General features: G+C 42.7%; 1 protein-coding gene across 4 annotated transcripts; it reads left to right on the forward strand.

The window, feature by feature from the left end:
* Nucleotides 1-595: 595 nt before the first annotated feature.
* Nucleotides 596-24340, forward strand: LOC118311301 (collagen alpha-1(IX) chain-like). Of its 4 annotated transcripts, XM_035635049.2 has the most exons (39): nt 596-719; nt 1779-1901; nt 4276-4364; nt 5832-5903; nt 7294-7423; nt 9497-9893; nt 10253-10333; nt 12754-12771; nt 13141-13230; nt 13350-13385; nt 13968-14039; nt 14172-14216; nt 14325-14360; nt 14485-14508; nt 14770-14823; nt 15132-15203; nt 15679-15717; nt 15890-15946; nt 17304-17357; nt 17639-17692; nt 17796-17849; nt 17962-18015; nt 18141-18194; nt 18280-18333; nt 18422-18475; nt 19028-19081; nt 20258-20302; nt 20460-20513; nt 20618-20671; nt 20823-20876; nt 21075-21146; nt 21295-21330; nt 21424-21468; nt 21581-21613; nt 21865-22011; nt 22650-22704; nt 22831-23025; nt 23522-23608; nt 23756-24340. In XM_035635049.2, exons 2-39 carry the CDS (start codon nt 1873-1875, stop codon nt 23956-23958), a joined length of 2853 nt encoding a protein of 950 aa, XP_035490942.2. In that variant the 5' UTR covers nt 596-719; nt 1779-1872; the 3' UTR covers nt 23959-24340. The 4 variants fall into 4 exon arrangements, with proteins under 4 accessions (XP_035490942.2, XP_035490940.2, XP_035490944.2 ...); XM_035635047.2 differs by lacking the exon at nt 596-719 and having other exon boundaries at nt 1751-1901; XM_035635051.2 differs by lacking the exons at nt 596-719; nt 15679-15717 and having other exon boundaries at nt 1751-1901.
* Nucleotides 24341-24814: the final 474 nt, after the last annotated feature.

The raw sequence follows: 24814 nt of genomic DNA on the forward strand, positions 1-24814 counted from the left end.
ATATATTTTTTTTAGGTAATGTTTAACAAAGCGGCGAAAAAGACGTTTTTCGAATGTCAAAATGACACTGCTGACCACCATCTCCATAAGGTAAAATGAACTATGCATAAGGAACTCGTACAACCCCACTTCAAAATCACTGAACTATCCCGTTAAAGGTGCACATGTGCCGGCATTTGTGTTTTTAAACAGAGTCCAGTGTCTCTGTCAGACAGTGGCTGAGGTGCTGTTTATGAGAACAGAGATCGCACCACTGACATTTATATTTATAACCTCTCTTAAAATTGCACTGCAAAAGCCTTTACTGGAATCCGATCAGTGTGCAGAGGTGTCGTTTCCACACGGTTTGAATTCGGCCGCATCACAGCTTGTTATTGTCCCTCTCTGTGACCATAGCACAGAGCTGTAGTCTCACCGGAGGGCCGCGGCCTGCGTGACTCCTGGTCACACGTGTGCTAGTCATGAGGATGTGTGCCACATGGACGAATAATGTCACTGTTTTTCTCCTCCCCCTCTGCCTGTTTTACCACGGCTGGACACATGACCCCCCCCCCCCCCCCGCCAGATCCCAGAGGAGGGCCTGGTCGCCGTTGTCTCGTTTCCCCGCACGCCAGCACTGTCAGACGGCCACTGCAGCGGCGCTACTGCAATTCATGTAATGTGATACTGAAACGGAAGACTTCATCCTCGACCTTTATGTTGGAGTTTCAGCTGGCTGTGTGAGTTTATTGATCTCTACTATGATGTAAGCAGGTAGAGCAACTGCCAGGGTCGATAAACCAGTAATCCGAGATTTACACATAAAGGAAAACAGTCTTTTGAATTAAAAAAAAACAACCCATGCTGTGGTATGCACCCTTGTAAAAGTATATGGCCAAGTCAAAACTGTCATTATTCTACCTGGACAACTGTGGTTATCACTATTTCACATTAAAAGTGGGGTTTTTTTCCCCCTGTTAAAGCAGATGTTTGCCAAACTTTGCAGCACATTCATACGTTTCAAACACGCACACAAAAAAGAACAAAATTTGCATTAGAGAGATTTGTGCCCACAAGAAAGCAGCACCTGTCACTTCTGAAACATTTGTGCACCGCAGGAGGGGAAGAGACAGTCACGTACGTGATAGAAATGTCAAAAATTCCTGTCCGGGCAAAACAAACAGAGCATTGAAGAGTGTCACCGAGTGAGTTATGATTTTTTGGGTTGATGCGATGCCCCCGCGAGAAATCATCCACAAACCTTCGTCTCTCGGAGCTTCTGAAGTGCGCGAAAGAAAAGAAAAAAAGAAAATCACACAACAGACACCACAGAAATCAATGGCTTAACATGCAGGATGCATAAACAACCCGTCCGCCCGAGGGCCCTTCCAGGTAATAACATGGCAAAAAATCCATGTCAACACCACAGGCTGACATGCATTCTTTCAGCTCCGCTGATGAGAGCACGTGATTGCGAAATCCACATTTTTTTTCATCATTCGTTGGCTGGCTCTTCCCGAACCTGACGATAATTATTAAGAGAATTACATACAGGCGGCACATGTCATTAGGGGGCACTGTAGAAGTAAAGAAAAAAAAAAAGAAAGGGGGTTAGACATAGAGGCCCGTAGGCTTCTGCATCTGTTTAAGTGTTGGTGATAAAAAAAAGAAAAGTAGTCACCACCTCCTGAAGAAGTCCTGGCCAATGGGAGGCCATCGGACAAACTTTTATGTGCCCTTGGAAAATGCTTGAGCATCCCCTGCGCCGCTCCCCCTCACTCAGTCCTCAACATGCGCAGGTAGGACTGACGTTTCACTGCTCCTGCATCTCCAGCCACCAGTTGCCCCGTCGCCGCGCCTCAGTCTGTCTCCCGTCACGGAGGGGAGTGAATCATGGCCCCCAACTGCTCCGCTTCCACAAGGTAAATATCTCATCGCCAAAATGTTGTTCTCAGAGCTGTTTTTGTTCTCTGTACCAACAGCGACCCAGACCAGGTGTTCATTAATAATCCATTTCCAATCTTCATTTGGGAAGAGGGAACATTTTTCATTTTCCTCTGTGATAACTGAAGGACTTAGCATTGACTAAAGACACACACCCACATACACTGAGTCTATGAGCTTCTGCTGCACAACAAAGTTTTTAGGGTCAAAAGGCCTTGAGCGATGGACACATGGAGCGTCCAGTCTTCAGCCTTTCGGCGATCCAATTGAGGTTTGTGAGGGAAGAAGCCGGAACGTGTGAACTTTGAAAACGTGATTGCAGCGTCCTCATCTCCGCAGACACGTTCGCACACGCGTTAATGTTAACATGGCTGAGCCGCGCGGCTGATTGCGTTCACGCTCGGCACAAAGGACAAAAATGAGAGGGCAGCGTGGGCTCCTGGGAGCACCTGAGCAACATCACAGCACGGGCTGCGGCGAAAAAGGGAAAGTCCCGCCCGGCGTTGATGAATGTCGGGAATGAAAGTGGATTACATGTCATTACCTAATTGACCCGAATGATTGATTTCACGACAGGATCTTTACTGGAATACGGGGGGGGATTTCTCCCTAGGAAGTGGTTCCATCACTTTTGAACTGTGGCAGCAGTAAACGCCTCTGTGTGTATGTTGTGCTGATGTTTCACCTCAGTGCTGGGGGGAATACAGATTTAGGAATCACCGTTTTCACCTTTCCAAATCCTTCACATGGCTTTCATTTCATTACTAAGAGTGAAATTACTTAAACAAGCATTTCAAATTGGAGGTGAGGAGTAAGAGAAAAATCATTTTGATTTGCTTTATATATCATATTTTCTAGATGACAGTTGTGGGCTGACTCGTGCGTCACCGTTCACATCGGCCTGTAATGCCAAATTGGAGATAATGGGACTTTTTTGACAGCAACATATCTTGTTTGATGAAAAGAAACCACTCGCATCTCAATAATCTGTTAGTAAAATGACAGGAAATGTACCAAATGCTGGCAGCGGCATTAAAGTAAAATCTAATATCAACTCCAATAAGGAATAAGGGGTCTTTTCCCCGTTCTTGCCATTGTGACAAAATTGTGTGAACAATGAATTCTGGTGTAACCAACCTTAAAATATCTTTGCAAAAAACAGGCTGCAGGACGTCTTAGTTTAGTTTAAAGGTTGGAAGCCAGGGGAGAAAAGCTCGCCTGGCACAGTTCACGTGTTGGAGAAAAAAAGAATCAGCTTACCATCATTTTCTAAAAGTCACTAATCAAAGAGTTAACTCTTTTTTGATCTGTGCAAAATGCTGATGTGAAAAATCATCACAGGTGGATATTTTTCAACTCTGAGGAAAGACAATGGTTCTCCTGGCTTCAGCTTCAAGTTGGGCGATTGGGGGAGGGTATACTGTATGTACCCAGGGTAACAGACATTAAACTTCCTATATAACCCTGACCCCTATCCATAGTAAGCTGATAAGTTTTCTTCAGTGTAGGTTTTTTATATTGAGAGCCCACGACGGCCCGTGCCACATAAGTTCCCATTATGGACTAAAGAGCCGGAAACCTGGGACCCTGTGAACATTCCATAGGACCTTGGGAACCCAGGAACATAAGGGTGACCCCTGCGATTGGTATCAATCTTCTCATCGTCGGACTGTTTAGAAATGTCCATGGGTTTTTGTCAAAATTTGAAGTTGGCGGCTTCCGTCGTGCCGCATGTCAACAGTGACATGTAGGCGCACCACTGTGGATGGGTCGGGCTGGAATGCAGACAGCGAGTCCCTCTGGGGCCCCGGACATGCTCCCTCGAGTGAAGGGCACAAGCCCGACGCCTCCTCCAAAGAGACCTTGCTGACGCAGCCATTAGTCATTTCTCTGACAGTACACACACACACACACACACACACTGCACATACTACACATACTACCCAAGCAAATGACCACGTTTGCAAGAGAGTCACCCACTGGAGATGGACTATGTCTTCAGTAACACACCTCCTACCTCCTACCTCTTTGTGCTCAATGTCAGTCATGTTGATGGTGGGTTTGGGGGAAGTGAAGTTGTGGATCCAATGTACCACTGCTCAGTCACGTGCTGCTCCGTAAGACCACTTACTTAAAATGCAATGTGTCAACAGGAATGCAAATCAAGCACATTTGAAGGAACAGTGTAAACTTCTCTTTTCCCAAAAAATTTCTCTCCATGTGTTTGAAGGTCGCCAGCGGAGCACTTCTGCTCATCCCGATGGTGTTTCATCGATTCAGACACACAAGCAACTGACAAAGCGAATTAGATGCATGACCGAATACTGATTTTTCTCCATCCTTCCCGTACAGAGGGCAACAACCGTGGCGTCCGTCGATGTCGGCGTGCTCCCCCATCTTTATGGCTCTCCTCTCCCTCCTCCTCACTCCGGCACTCGGACGTAAGTCACCCACAGTGCGACGCACAAGCACGGACACGAAATCAGTGCAGCATGAGAACCGCAAATCACTGTGAGTCTGTTTGCCTTGTACACGCAGTCAAAGAGGACCCATGGTCAATGTTAACGCCTGCACGTTGGCTCGTTGCTAGGTCATTCTCTTCATCGGAGCCCCGTGTAGCAAAGGCCAGAAATAGGGGACACACTGTACTGGTCTGTGCCATGGGATTAAATCAGATTAAATGTCCCCTCCGATGATCTCAACAAGCCCGTTCTCTGCTGTTGTCTGGGGAGCACAATAAATCCAGCATGAACGAGCAGCGGGTGCCACATGGAGTAGGTGCGCTGCTTTGTGAAGCTGTCCCCGCAGAGAGACACACACACACACACACACACACACACACACACACACACACACACACACACACACACACACACACACACACACACACACACACACACACACACACACACACACACGTGACATCTTGATTGTGGTTCATCTCCTGCTCATTGCACTAATGACTGGCTCTCTGAGCGTAATGCCGCGGCAGGCAGTAACTTTAACAACTTGCGGCGCACATGCACAGTCGGATAAGTGTTTAGGGGTAGTAAATGTGGGACAATAAATACCGTCTCACCGCTTGATCCCATTTCTCAGCAGTTATGCGGGACGAGCGGAACAGCTTCCAGATGCGCTGTGCCCTCGCTGCTCACGGTGAATGAGCTGACTCAGGTTATCGACCGGGGAGCCCCTCTGGCGGTCACAATGCTCGTACAGTATCATGGAGGCTTTTATTTTTTAAGAGGCTTTTCCCCTTCAACCGTAGTGTCGGGACTCAAGGATAGCGCCCTCTCCTGACACGTTCCAGGAATTGATTTTCTAATGCATGAATCCCATTGACAGTGACGTGGACGTCTTGGCACCAGCACATTGTCTGTATGAATATATATTATATTATAAACTAAGCCATTCTTTAATTTTAGAGAAAATATAGATTTTTATAGATTCAAACAACTGAGAAATATTAATGACATGATATATTGCAGGTTACGGTTTCCATTTAGGAAGACTCCAATCTTGATAAATCATGTACATAAATATGAGGAAAGTGGACCAGGTTGTCATATTGACCTTTTGAAAAGGTTTCTGTGTGACGTACTGTATGGCTGCGTCACATTTCCATCTCTGGTGACATATTTGGATCACGAGCGTCGCGTTATGAAACTCAAAGGATGTGTCGATTAGTCTGTGTCCATGCCCTTGGAGTGTGTGCATGTGATGTAAGGAAAAAACTGCACGTTGGAAATGCCCGGCGGTGCGGCGTGACGCTAATCCAACATTAAAGACCTCGCTTTTCCCCTTGTGTTGTCTCCTGCACTGAACCGGCGAGTGATATATTGCGTTTGTCAAATTCTGCAAAGAGCAGGCATAACGAGATTGTTTGCCTTTTTGATTCGTCCTATCAGAACTCGACCTCAACCGACTGGACGGTGACACCGTCTGCCCACCAATGAGGAGCGGACAAGACGACCTTCCAGGTAAAAGACTCTCAGGAGGAGCGGAAACGCTCGGGAATGATCATTTAAAGCTGGACCCTGTTCCGGCAAAAGCGGAGGCAGCAGTTGGACAAAACCACAAACGCAAGCCTTGAAAAATTCCCAAAAGAGAAGATAGACTTTGTGGAGTGAGGTGGTGAGTTTAATTAGTGGAACAGGGTGGGCTGCCTAATGCCCCAAGACACCTCTAGATTTCAAATGAGGCAAATAAAATGTTCCACTTGAGCTTTTACAGAATTTTGCTTGGAACAATCCGAACTCAGCAAGATTTTAATTGCTCACCACTGCGCCGTTTCAAACAGTTCTCTCCACCAACAACATCTGCACACGTCCTGCTCGGTGCTTTTATGAAGTTTGTTCCAAAAATAGTTAAAATGTTAGTTTTACACGGGATTAATGGTTGTGCGTTGTTTTGTTTCTCAATTCTTTATTTTATTTCAACATTAACTTAATGTAATCATGGACCAATGAAGTCACGATCATGACTCAATGTTCTAACACCATGCTAGCTCACTAAAAATTTATGAGTATGTATAATAATGGGTGATATCCATATTGAGCACCTAATGAAATGACCCTCATAACGGGATAAGCAGTAAACACAATACTCATTTTTTTATTTTATGAGCTATAAAAATCATGAGCACGGAAATAGCATGAATCTGATTCCATTCAGTCATATCCAGCAGCACTGAAATGACCAATGCTACATAGTAATGGCTGCAGTAAGTCCTGATTCTGATTCTAATGCTAATGCTAATACTGTTGCTTCTCCCTCTACAGATAGTACAACTGCTACTGTTGCCATTATTAATCCTAACTGAATTAACAGTAGTAATTATTATAATCATACATTTCATCAGACTATAAACTATTCTTTAAGTAGTTGCTTTATCATTTGAACAATTACAATTCACTTAATGTAGTAGTTTAGTGTAGTGAAATTCTACACGCGTTAACAGTAGGCTATAGTTCTTGCTGCTACTATGAATGATGATTATTACCGTGTTATTTTTAGAATAGAATGGAAAACTTTATTCATCCCGCTCGGGGAAATTCACTTGTCACAGCAGCACAGTATCACACAGGGTAGCAAAAATACAATAAAAAATACACAAACAAACTGTTTTCAAAAGCTATGTACATACAGTATATACAGAGTGCGGAAATTATGTGCAGTGGGTTGAAAATAATAAATATTGTTATTATTATTATTATTAAATATGCATAAATATATATATATATGTATTTCACTGAAATATACAATACATTGAATGGTACTGAATAAAGAATATTACATTAAATATTGTTATTATGGAGTCTGACAACTGTCGGGATGAATTACCATGCATCATACATTATCCCCCTGTAGGTTTTGATCTGATCACTCAGTTCCAGCTGGATGTGATCCCCCTGAAAGGTGTGAGGAAGGTGGACGGCTCCACTCCCCTCCAGGTGGCCTACCGCCTCGACCGGGAGGCCAACTTCCAAATACCAACCATGTAAGTACAGTAGAGAGGGTTAAACAGAAAACCAGATAAAAAAATGAATACTCACTCTCACACACACACACACACACACACACACACACACACACACACACACACACACACACACACACACACACACACACACACACACATGCTGGAGAGCAGCAGTGGTCTCCCGATGCAGGTGTTGCGTTATTACAGGTCTGGCGCAGATGTTACTGCATGGCGAGCAGCGTGTAATTGGCAGAGGGGAAACATGTCTGAACCTATGTGTCACCTCTTAGACGCCGAAACGAGAGTGGAAGTATTTTTTGCGAGTGAGTCAGTGAGCGAGCGAGCGAGCGAGTGGGCAGGTTGGAGAACCAGCATTTGAAGCGTTTTGTGTCTCCAGGAAAATGTGGGACATGCAGTACAGACCAGTATTTTCTCCAAGGATTTTTCGGTAATGATTTATCTTCAGCTGTAAAGCTTCGGGATGAAAATAAAAGAACAGGTCCCGACATTAGCGGCTCCCTGTGAAGATATTCCCTAGTTTGTAATTAAGGGTTGCTGCAGCGATGTGGTTGGATTGGGAGGCCTGGGGGAAAAATATAAACTACGCCACCCCTTTGCAAAAAAAAGGGATGATGGTTTTAAACAATAATAAGCCGAAACAGAAAACTGACACCTATTTGGATTATTGTTCAATAGAGTAAAATACACTGGGTCCTACATGTGAGTGACCAGACATAAGCACAAAAATAGACATAGGCAGAAACAGAGACGTCTGACTCGACTCAATCGTCAACTGTTGCCATGCAAGCTATTTTTCAGATCATTCACAATAAATGCACCACTTTCTGCAGGCGATTGAGGTTATGCATAAACTCATGACACGGCACCCGTGACATGGTAGACTGTCACTAACATTTCATCCACGTCAGTCACGGTGACTTCCCCTTGACCTCATTCCCGTGGTTATAACCATTTTTATATCGAACCGTTCCTTCTATATTTCAGTGACAGTGTGACCCACAGCTCTGCTTAAGTCCGTCACTTAATTCCACTCTGCTGATACTGAAAATTATAGACTTTCCTCTGACAGCAGGACTACGATCTCTGAACCCTTAAAGTTCTTCTCACTCGTTGATGCCATTTCTCATGAATGAACTCCTTCTGACGTGGGGCAGGACGTGCAGCCTCATATGCATGTTCGCTCAAATACGCATGTTGACGCAGGTTACCTAAACACATTCTTGAAGATAGAAGTGTTTTGCTGAATCTGACTTGGCATGTTTCGAACGAACAGGATTAGAATAAGAAACTGTTCTTGCATGAGGCCCATTTTCTTACGGACAGGGCGTGTCGGTTGAGGGGCTTCAAGACTTTACACAACCAAAGACGTCGCTGGTGTTTCCCCGTGTGCCTGCACCAGTCTGTTTTCGGCCAGTCTTTTCCTGCAGGCCAGCTTTCTTTAAAAGCTGTTACGTAACTAGCTGGCACCCTTGCATCTCCACCACTCTGGCCCGTCAGACTGAAAGTGAATACACGTTTATTACCTCTACAACGCCAATGGCAACAGACTGAGCTTTGAAGTCCATCCTTGTTCGAGCTTCACGCCTTCTCGCCTGCGGGGCAAAGGCAGCACATACTCTGGACTTTTGTCACCTCGGGCAAAGCAAGAGAGTGGTCTTCATTTGTTTTACTGGGTTACAGGAAACTTTTTTATCGCCTCACCTTGATCGTTTACAAGATGGTAAAAAAGTCAGGCTGCAGCGCCCATCAATGAATGTACCACCTACTGAGAACCTGGCTTGTTAAAAACACAGAAAGCACCAGACTGGGAATACTAACCACGACTGCATGCTGTAATTGAATCAGTGATTTATGCACTGAGGCAGTCCCTTACACAGGGGCTTCTGTGTGCTACAATAGCGTGCCTTAAACCCTACAATATCTATGTTTCTGGGTGAGAAATGTCTTTGAGCTTTCCCCTCCGGTATGATTGAATAAAAAGCAAAATATATCTCAGAGTTTGGTGAACTCGAATGTTCTGCCCTGATACCTCAGCTGATTTGCACCCCTGTTCTCCATCCCCCCTTCCAGGCTGAACTTTCCTCGTGGCTTCCCGGACGAGTATTCCTTCATGGTGACCTTCCGCATGATAAAGAACACTGTGAACAAGGTGTGGAACGTCTGGCAAATAGTGGACGAGGATGGGAACAAACAAGCCGGGATGAGGCTGAATGGTGACCAGCAGGCTCTGGAGTACTTCCTGATGGGCGCAGATGGCAACCTGCAGACCGTCGTCTTCCCTGGCCTCTCTGTGCTCTTCAACACCAAGTGGCACAAGGTGATGATCGGCGTGGAGCGCGACCAGGTCACGCTGTACGTGGACTGCCAGCCCGTGGACCGGAAGCCCATCAAGGGCAAGGGCCCCGTCAACACAGAGGGAGACACTCTCATCGGCAGGCTGGATGCTGATCCTGACGCCTCCGTGGTGGTAAGCGAAGACGGAGAATTGCCCACTGCATTCAATCACTTTCACAGACTCTCCACACAAGCTCCCTGTGAACAAACACAGCCAGGTTTATATGTGTGCTGAGCTCTGCTGTAATTCTAAAGTGCTGCTGTCACAGCAAAGCTGCTCAGCTGGGTTCCAGTCGGGGGGGGGGACGGACTCTTAATCCCTGCAGAAAACGGCATTGGTGGAAAATCAAACGCAACAACACATACAGGGGGCATTGATTCCAAAGTACAGAGAAAAAAAAATGCATTTCAAGACTCTTTCCAGTACGAACATATGAAAAACGAATGCACAACAAGGGTTGTATTTGTAATAACAGTAACATCTCTTTTCAGTTTGAGCTCCAGTGGATGTTGATCCACTGCGACCCAAAGAGAGCCCAGAGAGAGAGCTGCAATGAGCTGCCTGCCACCGAGGTACAGTAACAAGGACTGCTCAGCATCCGCTGTGGTTTGTGGTTTTTATTCGGGTTGATACAGTAGGAAAGGGTGAAAGGAACACAGGGCAGAAAAATACAGAGATGGAGCTGCAGACATGAAACACATATACCTCTTCATCCAGAAGTTAGAATTAATCCAAAACACTTTCCAAAACAATTCCATTTCTTTTTTAAATTGTTAAATTGCAGATTGGAGTTTTCTTGGAGGCAGAGCGGTTCAGAATCTAGGCAGACATGATGTCTGTGCTAAACCTCAGTGCATGAAGCCCAAAACACAAAGGCAAGTTGGCTGAATGCAAAAATTTAATAAGCAAGAGGAATTGTGATCAAAATAAATGTGTGAGATCAGAAACCCAACTGAAATAAAATAAAAAAAAGATTCAGCACAGAATACAGAATGTAACAATAATGGTTTCGGCAACATGATCAAAAATAAACAAGTACAAGTAAACATGCTCAACCTTGTTCTTGTTGGTTGGCTTTATCTACAAGGTATATATCTCAAAAGTTATTGTACTGAGAAAAATAGGATGAGATGAATGAAAAGCCTCGGTGATGGGTACTGTATAATATAATATAATATAATATAATATAATATAATAGACAATTGTTGCCCTTCCTTAAATCACTTTCCCTGGCTTAGTATTACTACCTGCTGCTGCTGCTTGATTGCAGGGATGCAAACCTGCCCCCTGCTGTTTTTGTAAAAGTGGTTTTCTACACCTTCGTTAAAGAACACTTTGGTTTCTAAGAATAAACTACGAAACATTCATCTCCCTTGCTACTACGATGGCGGGTCGGCAGGATTACTGACTTCATTATTACATGCTGAACTAGCCAACAAAGAGTGTACCTTGGCATCGACTGCTTTTATAGATAGAAATAAAATTGGCTGCACTTGAGCTTAGCAAACTTTAGCTTAGCTCACCTTTTCTTTTTCCCCAGGGTTTTGGTTTAGCCAGTTATATTTGGCTCAGCTTCAAAAGTTTGCTTATCACTTCAGTTCAGTTGTGCAATTTCGGAATCGCCGACCTTCTAAGATAATCGGATGATCAGTTGAACCCCAGTTCTCTGTTATTTTCCTCCAGTCATGCTCCCTTTTTGTCTTCTTGTCTCTGTATGTTTATGAAGAAGATACATACGACCCCCGGATGAGCAATTTTCTGAAACAGAAAAAAATTGGAAGGAAATTCCTCTCTTTCAATTCGCATAGCCCCAGGCAAAATCACAGCCAATCTCTTTCCGCTGAGTTGACATGAAAGTGTTCCAGAATGTTGCATTGTGTCTCAACACCACAGAGAATCGAGCCTCCGTAAGGCGATTTTTCACGATAATGCAGAGTTTGTCACGTATTTGTAATTTCCCACTCGCCGAGTTGTACTGAGGGCAAACAGCCATATCAGATGATTCAAAGTAATGACTCATGACATTTTCATGGTACGGCAGTCTGCGCCGGATCTTCAGAGAGATCGATTTGCATATTTATACGTGAACGCCGTCACATATGCAGTTTTCAGAAAAGTTAGTACAAAGATACCGACATGAAAAATCTCCGGTTGAGTTTTCCGACGTGTGTAGGGGCTAATCTACAATGAATTAATAAATGTAAGCACTTGAAGTTGGGTGGGGGAGTCGCCGACACACACTCTGTGTGAAGCCCGCGCGGAGAACGTCTGTCCGTGAGTAACTTAAACATCATCTATTAAGACGAACTCCGGTTGACTTTTCCATTAATTAAAGAAAACACTTTAGAAACAGGTTGCCTAAATTATATGCAATGCGCGGTCGGAAAAATCTGTTGCTCTCCGCCATCTAACCCGCAGCAAACATTTAATTCATAAAACTTAAAGGGCACCTCCTACCCCAGGAGGCACATCACGTGTTTCACACAGGGATGTCACCAATCCGCGACTGACCAATTTAACTAAACATATCTTTCCTGCCATAATTCAAAACTGATAATATGGCTCCAACAACAAGCCTTGTTTCAGGTACCTGTATTGTCAGGCTTCTGGCGTCTTTGGCCGAATATCATCTTTCCCTTTTTGAGTAGCTTTGGCACAATTGATGAGATTTCTGCCTCTGAGAAATACTTTTACTCTGCTGTCTCCCATCTTTTTTGTGTGAAGTCTTCCGTGCCAATTAAAGTTTTTTTTTTTCAATCAAGATTGTGTTCCACAGTAGACAGGAATATTTGCTGGCCCGGTGCGCTCTATTAGATTCAGGCTAACACGGGGGAGTGTTTTGGTGAAACCACGGGCTGTGTACTCCAATGACAGCATGATATACTCACTAGTGTGACTGTGAACAGGTACGCTTCTGCTGACACTTTTGGTGAGGGTGGTGTGACTACTTTCACTAACTCTCCCTTTTATCTGATTTCTCTTGCTCCTTCAGATGTATGCCAATGCTGAGGTATTTATTTTTTCTACTCTCTACCTTCTCATTGCTTTGTGATTTTGAAGCCGGAGATCTATACTTCAGTGCTTTGGATGCCTAATTGCCTTAATTGCTTTGTTCTATATCTAATTTATGGTGGTGGTTACTGTATTTTTGTTTTGTTTTGCAACAGTGACTTCACACTCTGAATCAATTGAGCACAGAGACATAAAGCATATAAATGAAATGTTCATGACGAGAAGTATAGGTACTGTAAGAGGCTCCATTTACAAGCATAACTGATAAGTCTTAAGACTCTTCCTTGAACCCTATTTGAATGTATTTTCCAAGATGTAGTCTTCAGTATCCAGCCCAATTGGCTGACTGTCTCGTCTCCTTTCTCAGCCCGACAAATCAGTCCAAGGCCCCCCAGGAGCCCCTGGCCCAGAGGGCCCCAGAGGGTCAGCAGGAGAAAACGGCAGAGATGGAAGAGACGTAAGTGTTACCTCCCTGATCACAGCCATTCCCATCTGCAAATGGTCTTTGTCAGACCCATTTCTGTCAACATGCAGCGTCTCTTTTCTTTGACCGTGTTGTTTTATTCATCCGGCCAGGGTCTTCCGGGGTCTCCTGGCAGTCCAGGCGTTCCTGTAAGTATAACGCGCTGAATGATTCACCGGCAAAATACTCGCAGGCTCTCGATGCATTGTCCTTCTCTTTCTGCATTTACTTGTAGTGTGTTTGCCACCTGATACCACGGGGGGAAGAATTCACTTTACCTCTGAGTTCAAGGAGTCTCACAGTATCAAAACAGATTTGTCCATTAAAACACGACTCAATTCAATATACTATTATTTCATATTCTGACAAGGTTTTTTTTTGAATAGTCAAGAGGTTATTCCTCCCATGGGTCAGCGGTGCTAGCATGTCAATTAATATTTAGGGTGAAATTTAGGGTGAAATTTGCAATTACACCGTTTGCAAGGTAACCTGACACAGATAACAGATACAAAACTTTATGCTTTTAGTGACTGAACTGTGTAACTGACTGCTGTGTTTACGCTCTGACCCGTTTGTTATCTGCGTCGCCTCATGCAGATCTCGCCAAGAACGGGCGAGAACGGCCCACCTTCCATTGATTAAATGTTAACCGTCACTGCCTCAGTGTATCTTAGCAACAGGGCGGGAGGGAAGATAAAGCTGTTTTATTGGTTGTTGTGTCTGTTTCCCAGGGCAGCAAAGGGGAGCAAGGGGAGATCGGTCTTCCTGGACAGAGAGGCCTGCCTGGTCTTCCAGGAGTTGGTGTATGAAATATCATCTCACACACTAACAAGCACTTTTTTTTAATAATATCTGCGCGTGTGAGTGCGCGTGTGTCTGTGTGTGCATGACTGAGTGAGTTTAATGGTGTGAGCATGTGTGGTTGTTGTCTGCAGGGTCCTGCTGGCCCAATGGGTCCCAGAGGGATTGTAGGAGAGAGAGTGAGTAAACGTTTCGATCACTTCAGAATCACCTGTTGTAATTAAAAAGTCATTACTTTTTTTCATATATACAGTGACAATATTACTAATTTGTTTATTTTCCTGTAGGGTCTTCCAGGCTTCCCTGGACCCGCAGGTCCTGCTGTGAGTGGAAAAAAAATCTGTTGTCACGGCAACATTCATGCAGATGACAGTGTTCGTTAAAATGACGAAACTAACTGCGACTTACCTTTAATATAAATATCTGGCTCTGCCTCTTGTTTCACAGGGACCAGCAACTGAAGGACCTGCTGTATGTGTTGTATTTTATTCTCAGACTTTCATATCAATGAATTGAAGATATGGATTACCAGCAAATGATCGCCTGTCTCCACTGCTGTGTGTGTGTGTGTGTGTGTGTGTGTGTGTGTGTGTGTGTGTGTGTGTGTGTGTGTGTGTGTGTGTGTGTGTGTGTGTGTGTGTGTGTGTGTGTGTGTGTGTGTGTGTGTGTGTGTGTGTGTGTGTGTGTGTGTGTGTGTGTGTGTGTGTGTGTGTGTGTGTGTGTGTGTAACAGGGACCACCAGGGAAACCAGGAATCCCAGGAGATGAAGGAAACATCGGGCCTGAGGTCAGAACAATCAGAAAAAAACAATTTTTTTACTTTGAATAAATCGATATACAAATATGAAAATAGTGAGAGGAGGAAAGTAACTAAGTACTTTCATTCCAATGTTTTACCCCCCCCACACACACACACACACACACCACCACCTAATAAAATAGGTGGTGGTATAGACTACAAATGGTTTTCAACAAGCTCTAAACAGATTTTTACATATTACACATGAAACCGTCTGATATTTGGAAGGTATTCTGTGTTTGAGCACGTGTTGATGTCAAATGTTGATGTTCTGATGGTAATCGTTGTACTGGCAGGGTGCACCCGGACCCAGAGGGGGAGCAGGCACCCCAGGGCCTCCTGGTCTTCCTGGTCCACCAGGGCCTGTGGTAAGAACCAGATCTAACCAAGGTTCTGTTGGTTGACACCTAATAATCTTTCCATGGTTTTTTGACATTTCATATTTCATTCAACGGGGTCTTGAGGGCCTTGTACAGATATCTTAAATTTTCAATATTTGCTAAAGTCGGTTACTGAATTTCATAAAAACAGAAATATCTGGTGACAGTATTGTGTGTTGTGCAAAAGTTGACAAAGCACTATCTGCATGCCTTTCACTTAGAGCTCAATATCAGCCACAGTCTGAATATTGATCGTCTGCTGTCTGGGTGCAACCTTAACAGCCCTCAGACTAATTTGTCTTTGCTATTTGGACACTCCTGAATTTCTTCTCCAACTCGGATTTCCGTGTGTAATCCTGAGTCTCGTGATGATGTTGCATGCCGCAGTCTCTTTTCACATGACCTCCCTGGGAATCTCTCTGCTGTGGTGGACTGCTTTAGATGTCACTCTGCTGTGTTTTAGGGACCGCCTGGTGCCAGCAATGAGGGAAGTGGGGAAGCTGTGAGTGTTTTACTGTCTTACACACTGCCAAATGTTTCCGGGATGCATGGCAATTGGATTGGTGACAGTGAATTTCTTACCCGAATGAGTCACTGACTGATTCAAGAGGCTGTGCAGTAGCAGCATAAGCATCAGCCTAGTCCCATGTCTCACTTCTGTCCTATCTGTGTAGTGTCCTGCTGCCTGCCCTGCTGGACCCCGGGGAATGGCTGGACTGCCAGGGATGAAGGTGAGGCAGTAAAGACAAAACACTACATTCACCCTAGTGTCATTCTGTAAAGGTTGACAGCTCCTCCGTGTTTTGGCCCACAATACTGTTACTGCTGCTGCAGTTAATGCAAACATGATATGAAAATCAACCTTAAGTTTGCTTGAGATGGTAAATCCATCACCACTTTATTACCTTTATATATTTTTGTCAGAGTTGCAGTATTTTAATATTATTATAGTTTAAATGTTGAGTTTTACCTTTCAATCAGCAAATCAAACCCAGACACCTAGCAACTAACCAAACGTGGACATCATTGAAAGGATCGATAAGGATTGTTTCAGGACATAATATCGATCCTGACATGTCACCCTGTTTTCATAGCATTACTATAAATACATTATAGTAAGTAATCTGGGTTTTGTCCCATCCACTAACATTGAGGAGGCAGGACATATCATAAATACTGCAGCCAGCCACCAGGGGGTAATCTCGATGATTTGGCTTTACTTTTTATATAGTCTATGGTTCGGAGTAACCATCAACTGTACAGACAAACGTTGTATCTTGTGTCATCATCCGGTCCAAATTTCATGTTGTCCAATACTGTGGTTTGTGACCAAAATACCCCAAAGCATGCTCACATGCTAAACTAAGACAGTGAACGTGGTAGATTATATCTGTTTAGCACTGTCATTGAGAAAGTGTTAGCATGGCAATGTTTCCTTTTAACTGAAATGGTATAACAAGAGAGTAGTAACTCGCTCAGTGGTAACTGCCAGTACTGCACCAAAGCATTTTCCCCACAGACAACCATTATAAAATATTGTAACCGTCAACAAGATTCCTCATATTGCAAACAAGATTGGTTATAAATCTTTCTATTATGAATTTGAATCCATGGAGGTTTTATATTTTGTGTATTAACAATGGGGGGAACCCTAATGCACACATGGAGTGCTGCAAACCTGTAAGTTAGAAATGATCTGTTGGTCGAGGAATTTTTTATTCAGGTGAGTGGGTGCCATCTTTGAGTTTAGTATCCAGTTCATGTAATACATCCAACCCGTCTCAGTACAGCTGCAAAAAGCTGCTGGCATAACTGTAGATTTTATATTGTTTCTTTTTATAACCCTAACTCTAACCGTAACTCTTAAAATCACTGGAAGAGAGAAAAACTGAAAAAATAATAACCTTGTTCTGAAATGTATATACTGTATCTGTGTCTGTAGGGCAACCTATACAATACATTAAGACTTTTCATTTTCAATTGCTTTTTTTTAAGGACCCATAAATTGTGAATGTAATACGATAACGTATCATATTTTTGTCGATACAGTTATACAAAAATGTTGATTGAATTCTTTGTTGCCTTAAGGGTCACAAAGGTTTGGCTGGTGAGCCTGGAAAAGATGGAACGCCTGGAGAGAAGGTACGTGACAGTGAAATCGAGAAACATCTTGTCAACAAAAGGAGGTGTATATTTGTATGACATGTTCATTTACCTTGACCTTTGAAATGGAGTCCCTCTGCATCTCCAAACCACTGTGTGTATCCTTATTTCCAGCAACAGGTCACATGCATAGAACAAGATTGATGCCAAAAGCTATTAGCACATACAGTAATTGATTTGATTGCAGCCAATAAATGGCTTAATGTGATTATCTGTCTTCTCGTACTGATAAATTTGCTCTTGTTTGTTATTTTCCACAGGGAGAGGCTGGAGCAGCAGGTGCTCACGGGCCACCAGGTCACATGGGAGATGATGTAAGAGAATTCATTCTCTACAGTTCATTGTATTATCATAGTACTCTGTACTCATTCTTTATGAGGACAATATACATTTTTAAATGCCCTTTTGTTGCTGTAGGGTCAAAGAGGGCCCATTGGATTCCCGGGAAGCGCTGGAGAGAAGGGAGACAGAGTAAGTTCAACAAACGCTTTATAGTTGTTTTACCCAAACTTTATGTTGTCTTTTATTCAAACATATGGAACATCGTGTTTGTGAATAAATACTGGCTCCTTTCTGTTCAAAGGGTCCTCCTGGTTTCAATGGTGTCCCAGGACCCACCGGCCCACCTGGTGGTCCTGTAAGCAGTCTTAGTTTGATTATTTCTATTTTCCTCTGCACTTTGGGATTTACTGCAAGAACAAAAGAGCAGGAAGTAGTTAACAGCTAAATATCCTGATGTATTAATCCATCCCCTTCTCTCAGGGTGTGGAAGGAATCCGTGGACGCCAGGGTTTGCATGGACCCAAGGGTGACGATGTGAGCTCTACATATCATTAGATTCCTGATTATATCAACTAAAATACTATTTCAGATATGAGAACGATGCTTTGATTTTGATTAGGGAGCTGTGGGACCGCAGGGAGAGCAGGGACCCTCAGGGGACAAAGGAGAAGTTGTAAGTATCCTGACGACATTGTGGTTCATTCATTCTTAAGCACGCCATTGTCTGGATTGTAACTGTACTGTACAATGTGACCTTACAGGGAGAGCCTGGCTCAGACGGCTTGGATGGACTCCCTGGAGTTGATGGCGCTAAGGTGACTTCAAATTTTGAATAGCCAGAATTTTGTTCCAATATTCAAGCACTTCACATTTTCTTCCTTTGAAACAGTCTGCATATTGAGTTTCAAACTTTGAGTGTAAAGCCTGTGATACAATCTTTACTGGCACAACTCACATAACGCAATTAATTGCGGCTTAGTGTTTGAACGCCACATGGGTGACTGACAGTGATGTCAGTTACACAGTGATGAACATTACCCACCACAAACTCGTGGTCATACCAGAGTAAGAAGGGTTACTTAAGGATAGTATAAAAATAATCAACAATCACTAACATTTAACAAAAATAGCTCAAAATATATTTCTTATTTTCTTACCCATGCTCAGTTCAACACACTGGGGTTACCCTGGTAACATCTTTCTTGCTTTGGTTGCTAATGTTAGCTAATGGCGGTCTAGCTACCATTGGGAAGGTTTTGTCGATTGACGTTTGATGATCACAACGCCAGTTGCTTCTGACATGCCCCATCCATACATCTGCTACTGCTACATTAGCCTCCTGCATACATTGTGAATCTGCTCAACAGGGCGAGGCTGGAACTCCTGGATCCGTGGGTGTCAGGGGGATTGTGGGTATTCCGGTAAGTGCAACATCATTTTTATTCATTGTGTTTTCACGTCAATAACGTCCATTACAGTTTATGGTTACCATCAATTATATGTCATGCTGCTAATTATGAATTTGGACCATTTTATTTTTATTGCAAAGTGAGTAAGTGAAAATGAATAGAGGACAGAGCTCCTCTCTGAAGCTACAGAGGAGCTCAGATAAATCAAACAAAGAGCAGGGAGTAAATCTGATGCCACTAAATCTGTGAGGTGGGAGGCAAGAAATATGGCTTTAATGGTAAAATGACTCTAGACTGAACAATGGAGAAACTACATCATGTTTTATACTCTTATCTCACAGTTCCCTCCAGCAAGCTGTGCAGCCTTCTCTTTTACATTATTTCTCACTGCCACTAGTATTTAGATGTTTTGTAAGTGTTTATATACACTGTATGCAGGGAAGTATAAGAATAAACAGATATTTAAAGAAATGAATATGAAACATTTGACATAAGTCAGCATGGATCCCTGAAATGGAAGGCTTTTCCATTTGCACAAGAAGCACCTTGACTTGTGAATTTTTTATAAAAAATATGTCAATGCTAAACTGATTTGGTAAAGATTACCCTCTGTTTAGCATTCTATTAACATTTAGCTTGAAGCATGGCTCAGCCAACTGGAGAGTTCAGATCATACAGTGTGAATGGTAAAGATTGAGATTAACATTTTGTGAGTCATGAAGAAAGTTATAATCTGATTACTGATTTGAGGATTCCAATACTGCGAACCATTATAACATTATATCTGTTAACATTCTGTTTTTTTACACTGGCTGATGTGAGATATCCACATTGCTCTGGATTCAAGGCACTTCTGTATTAGAAAATTGCAAGTGAGGCCTGTTGGACTTTTTCAGAAACATCTGAGATTCTCAGCTTCCAAACTTGGAAGTCACAAACTCATAGTTATAACTCAGATTATGTAATTTAATAAGAAGTTCAAACTGGGATTTTCAATTAAATGTCACAAAAGACAAGCAAAACCTTTTATTTGAGAAGCCAAAACTTCTGCTGTAAAAAAATGTTTATTATAAAATGTGATATCGCTTATTCTACCTCACTGACCGTTTTTCTTACACTGGACTGAGTGGTGTGGCAGCAGACACAATAATTTTAGTTTCTTTTCATATGATATATTGTTTTTCCCAGGGCCTGCCAGGGAAGCAGGGAGTCGTCGGACCCCCTGGTGAAAAGGTAATTGGAATTATTTCCTATTTAACATGACATGTCCACAGAGTATATCCAAAATGTCATTGCTGCAGTCAACTTGAGTAGAACTCACAAGCAGAGATTAAAAAAAAACTAAGAATGTGATGACTATTTCAGTGACATATTCCTTTTGTGGATTTAGGGTGATATCGGTGCTGAGGGACCCACCGGGCCAGTTGGAGTTCCTGGAAAGATTGTACTATAACCCCATTAAGCCTCATATCATATTTTAATTGTATTATTCTGTCAAGTTGTTTTGAAGCAAGTCAAACACATCCAGACTCCTTTGTTTCCAAACAGGGTGAGCCTGGAAATGATGGAGAAGATGGAAAACCAGGAGATAAAGGAGCAACTGTGAGTTAACATTTACTGTCCATTTATCCTATTGATTTCATTTTTAATTGATGTTAGTTGACCTTTCCCTGATACAGGTTTCAGATATGTACAGTATTACTAAGTTGATGTGCAAGTTAACATATTAACTGTATCTATAATCAATTTCCAGGGTGTAACAGGAAAACAAGGGCCATTGGGGCCTACAGGTCCTCCAGGCATCCAGGTGAGACATTATTACTGCCAACTAATACTAATTTTTGAATCATAGGAAACCTTATTTACAGATTATAGATGTTTTTTTAAGCAAGTCCTGATAATGATTAAGAAAAGTCTCAAAACGTCATAACTAATGTTTGAAAAAAATAGTTGATTATTTTTTATAGAATGGATGTGTACAACATAAAAAATGTTGTCTTTCCAGGGTGACAAGGGAGATAAAGGTGACACTGGTGCCAAAGGATTAAAGGGTCATACTGGACTCAAAGGTGATCAGGTAATCTTTCTCATTTGACTTCCTTCTGTTAATTAAAAACATTGATGATGATGATAATGATGATAATGATGATGATGATGATGATGATGATGATGAGAGTCTGAAGGTGCAGTTAAGTAAATAACTTTTTTCCCCCTTTTTCTTTTAGGGACCTGTGGGACCTATGGGACCAAAAGGAAGTCTGGTAAGATCTATTATAATCTCTGTTTAAATGTATCTGTGAATAACCTTTCATGGCCATTTCAACAGTCACTCACGATGGTACTTGCATGAACAGGGGGACACAGGCATGGCAGGAGATTCCGGGGTGAAGGGAGACCAGGTATGTGGAGCCAAGTGTTGTTTTTGAGAAAATGCAGCAAGCTTTATGTCATGATGAGTCAGCTGATGGTGATTTGAAAGAGGTCAAGTGATCTTTGTACTGTATGTTTCAGGGCCCTCCTGGTATTCCTGGAATCAGAGGACAGGTAAACAGACAAAAATCTACTATCTATATTTAAACCCACACATTTGTTTCTAAATTGCTGCCTCAGGATATTTTCACATAGATACAGATAATTTCACTCTTGTGCTGTACCTGCTATTGTGGTTCTGATTGTATATGAATATAATTACCACGAAACTTGATTCAAAAGATGAAAAAGTTAATTGCCGTACAGTAGGTGTACTGTCCGGTGTCAGAATGGGCTCTGTGTAATGATTTTCTTTTCAATATAAGCTTGGAGAGAAGGGCCAGAGAGGAGCAACAGGGACTGATGGCAGACCAGGTCAGCCAGGCCACGAGGGTTTGGCCGGTCCAATGGGAGCCAGAGGGATGGAGGGAGAACCAGGCCTCTCTGGAGCACCAGGTCCCAGAGGTTTACCTGTAAGTGTTAACAGTTGCCAAAGACAAAACTATCCACACTATACTACAAAACATCTCAACAACTTCTGGGATAACTGCAGTGAAGTTGCATAAAGACATCATGATCCCCAGAGGATGTATCATAATGACTTTGGCAATCCCGCGACTTTTCCTCTAGCGACACCATAATGTTGGCATTCGTGGCTTTGAGTTGAAGTACTTTGGACAAATTATAAATCATTTAGGGTGATTCCCTGACTTTTCATTCCAAATGTCAGTTTGCACAGTACTTGGTTTTCAACCAATTGCCTACAAAACACTCACCTTTGAATGATTTAATTATGATTTTAATCATTCTTGTTACCAAACCCCACCCACATGAAACTTTAATTACCATTTCACTGTTACTTCAACACATGCGTGTTAGCATTGGGTTTTAGCATGTTAGCAAGCTGATGATAACATTTTGCTCAAAGCACAGTCTTACAGTACTGCTAGCATGGCAATTGACTTGTGTTAATACTATTCCTAGCAGAGGGGTTGTTTTTATTTTCAATTTTATGTCACCATGATTCTGTTTGTATTCTGCTAATGCAAGGTCTTATACACCTACAATGAAAGAATCCGGGATTACAGTACATGACTGTTAATGTCCACAGGGCCCAAAAGTGAGTGACGATAAGCTTCGAGAAATGTGCTCAGCTGTTGTAGAAGGTTGGTTCATTTTAATTTGATCTCATCTTATATTAACTATATGTTTACCCCTTTACAAGACTGTGTTATTACGGGTTACTATAGAATAAGTTGGGTTTTAATTGAATTTGTAAATTGTCCATGTAGAACAATTGGCAGAATTTAGGAAAGAGCTTCTGCAGAAGCCAGCAGCCCTTGGTGCCCCTGGTACCCCTGGACCAGCAGGACCTCCTGGCCCCACAGGACCAGCTGGAGCAGCAGGAGCAGCAGGAGCTCCAGGCCTCACGGGTCCTAAAGGCCACCCAGGCTACTTTGGACTTCCAGGCATACAAGGCAAGAAAGGTAAGCAAGCCTTCTAGACCCAATTTCCACTTCTCAATACTGAACTCCAACAAAGCCAGTCTGAAGATAACCAAAGCCACTGACTTAAGCAATCTTTAGAAAAGGCTCACTGTATTACTGTATGCATTTCACCAGCACAGTGGTAAAAATGCAGTGCTGCTGTGAAAGTTTTTTGCTTTTCATTTATTTCCGAAAGAGCCTCCAGAGCTACAGTGGCTGGAGGGGCAAGGCATTCTATAAAGCCTTCAGGGAAAACAAGGCTAAAGGCTGCAGCAGTACACCTTTGCCACACTTCACATTAATAGAAGTCATGTAATGCAGATAGAAAGATTCACCCATGTTTAACATCATACAATCAACGATTCTCTAAACAAGGCTGAATTAGTGCAGTCATTACGTTTCAAAATGATATCCCCATAACTGTGAGAACGACAAGCCTCAGAATTTGATCTCAGCATTAATTTGTGTGTCCTCTATGTGCTCCTTTCTTTTGTAGGTGATGCTGGGGAAAAGGGAGACAAGGGAAACAAGGGAGAGGATGGCATAGGGGTCAAAGGCAGCCCAGGCGCACCTGGTGCACAAGGTAAGGCTGGATTCTTGTCATTACTCAAGCATATGTCTTCTGAGAAGGAAACCATGGGTCTTTGAAATATATAGACACTTAGGAAGTGAGAAGGCTTGGCTAACTAGTCTTTAATCATTTTTAACCTGCCCTTTATCTCCACCTCAGGTGCTCCAGGGGCCCCCGGCATTGGGCAAGATGGCAAAAATGGAGAACGTGGTGATGCAGGAAGTCCCGGTGTCCCAGGAACATCTGGTCCAAGGGGCCCCTCAGGACCTCCCGGCCTTTGTGACCCATCAACCTGTATAAGCCGACTTCCGCCCCTCTATATGGTCAGCGGAAAGAAATCTGCCAGCTACAAAAACCCGTGAGACATTGCAGCTCATTGACACATTCCAGATCTCAATCCTGTCGTGCCCAAGTTTAAGGGCTTCTCAGAAGTCTGACCTGGGTGATCTTTGGGAGTCCATACATGTCTCCACCTGAACCATGGATCTAAGAGACACAAAGGAAAACAGAGACAAGACACAAATGTAGAATACTGTATAGATGTTTTAACTTGTTTGTGATTTGAGAGAAAGCTTATTTGGTGGTGCATATACAAAGATAGCTGCTACTGATGCCAAAGCAAAGTCTTCCAACTAACGACAAGCCTGCAGGCACATCAAATGCCCAATTACAGCTCCAGACCTCTGGCCCTCTTTTAGTACCTTCTTCAAAACAATATGAGCAGGTTGTGAAATATAAAAAAGATAGATCTCTCTTTTCCACTTATGCATGTTCTTTTTCCATTTCTTGAATAAGCTCACAGAAGAAATTTCTTCAAACTCAAGCTTTTCACTAATCAGATGCCATTTGACCCACTTATTTTCTGTGCAGTCATGAGCCAGTTAGGAAAAAAAATAGTTTTAACTACAAAAGATGTTCACGTTTTAAAACAATTTCAGTACAAGGCTTCACTTCACGTAATGGAGCTGACATCTGCAACAATATGCTTCTCAATTTAGGATCATAAATTCATTTTGCCTGATTTTGTCTTTTTTTTTTTCAAACATTGCAATAAAATGATAAGTTTGGGATATTACTGAATTTATAACTTATTTACTGGAACACATATTCCATATTCTATTAGAGAATACTGCATTTCAAAGCTGTACAAGTGAGTCACATTATAACATAGCAGAATTAAGCAGATTTTTTTTTAACATGGCAATATGCCTCATCAAT

The sequence above is a fragment of the Scophthalmus maximus genome, chromosome 5 (assembly GCF_022379125.1).
Source record: "Scophthalmus maximus strain ysfricsl-2021 chromosome 5, ASM2237912v1, whole genome shotgun sequence".
Lineage (NCBI taxonomy): Eukaryota > Metazoa > Chordata > Actinopteri > Pleuronectiformes > Scophthalmidae > Scophthalmus > Scophthalmus maximus.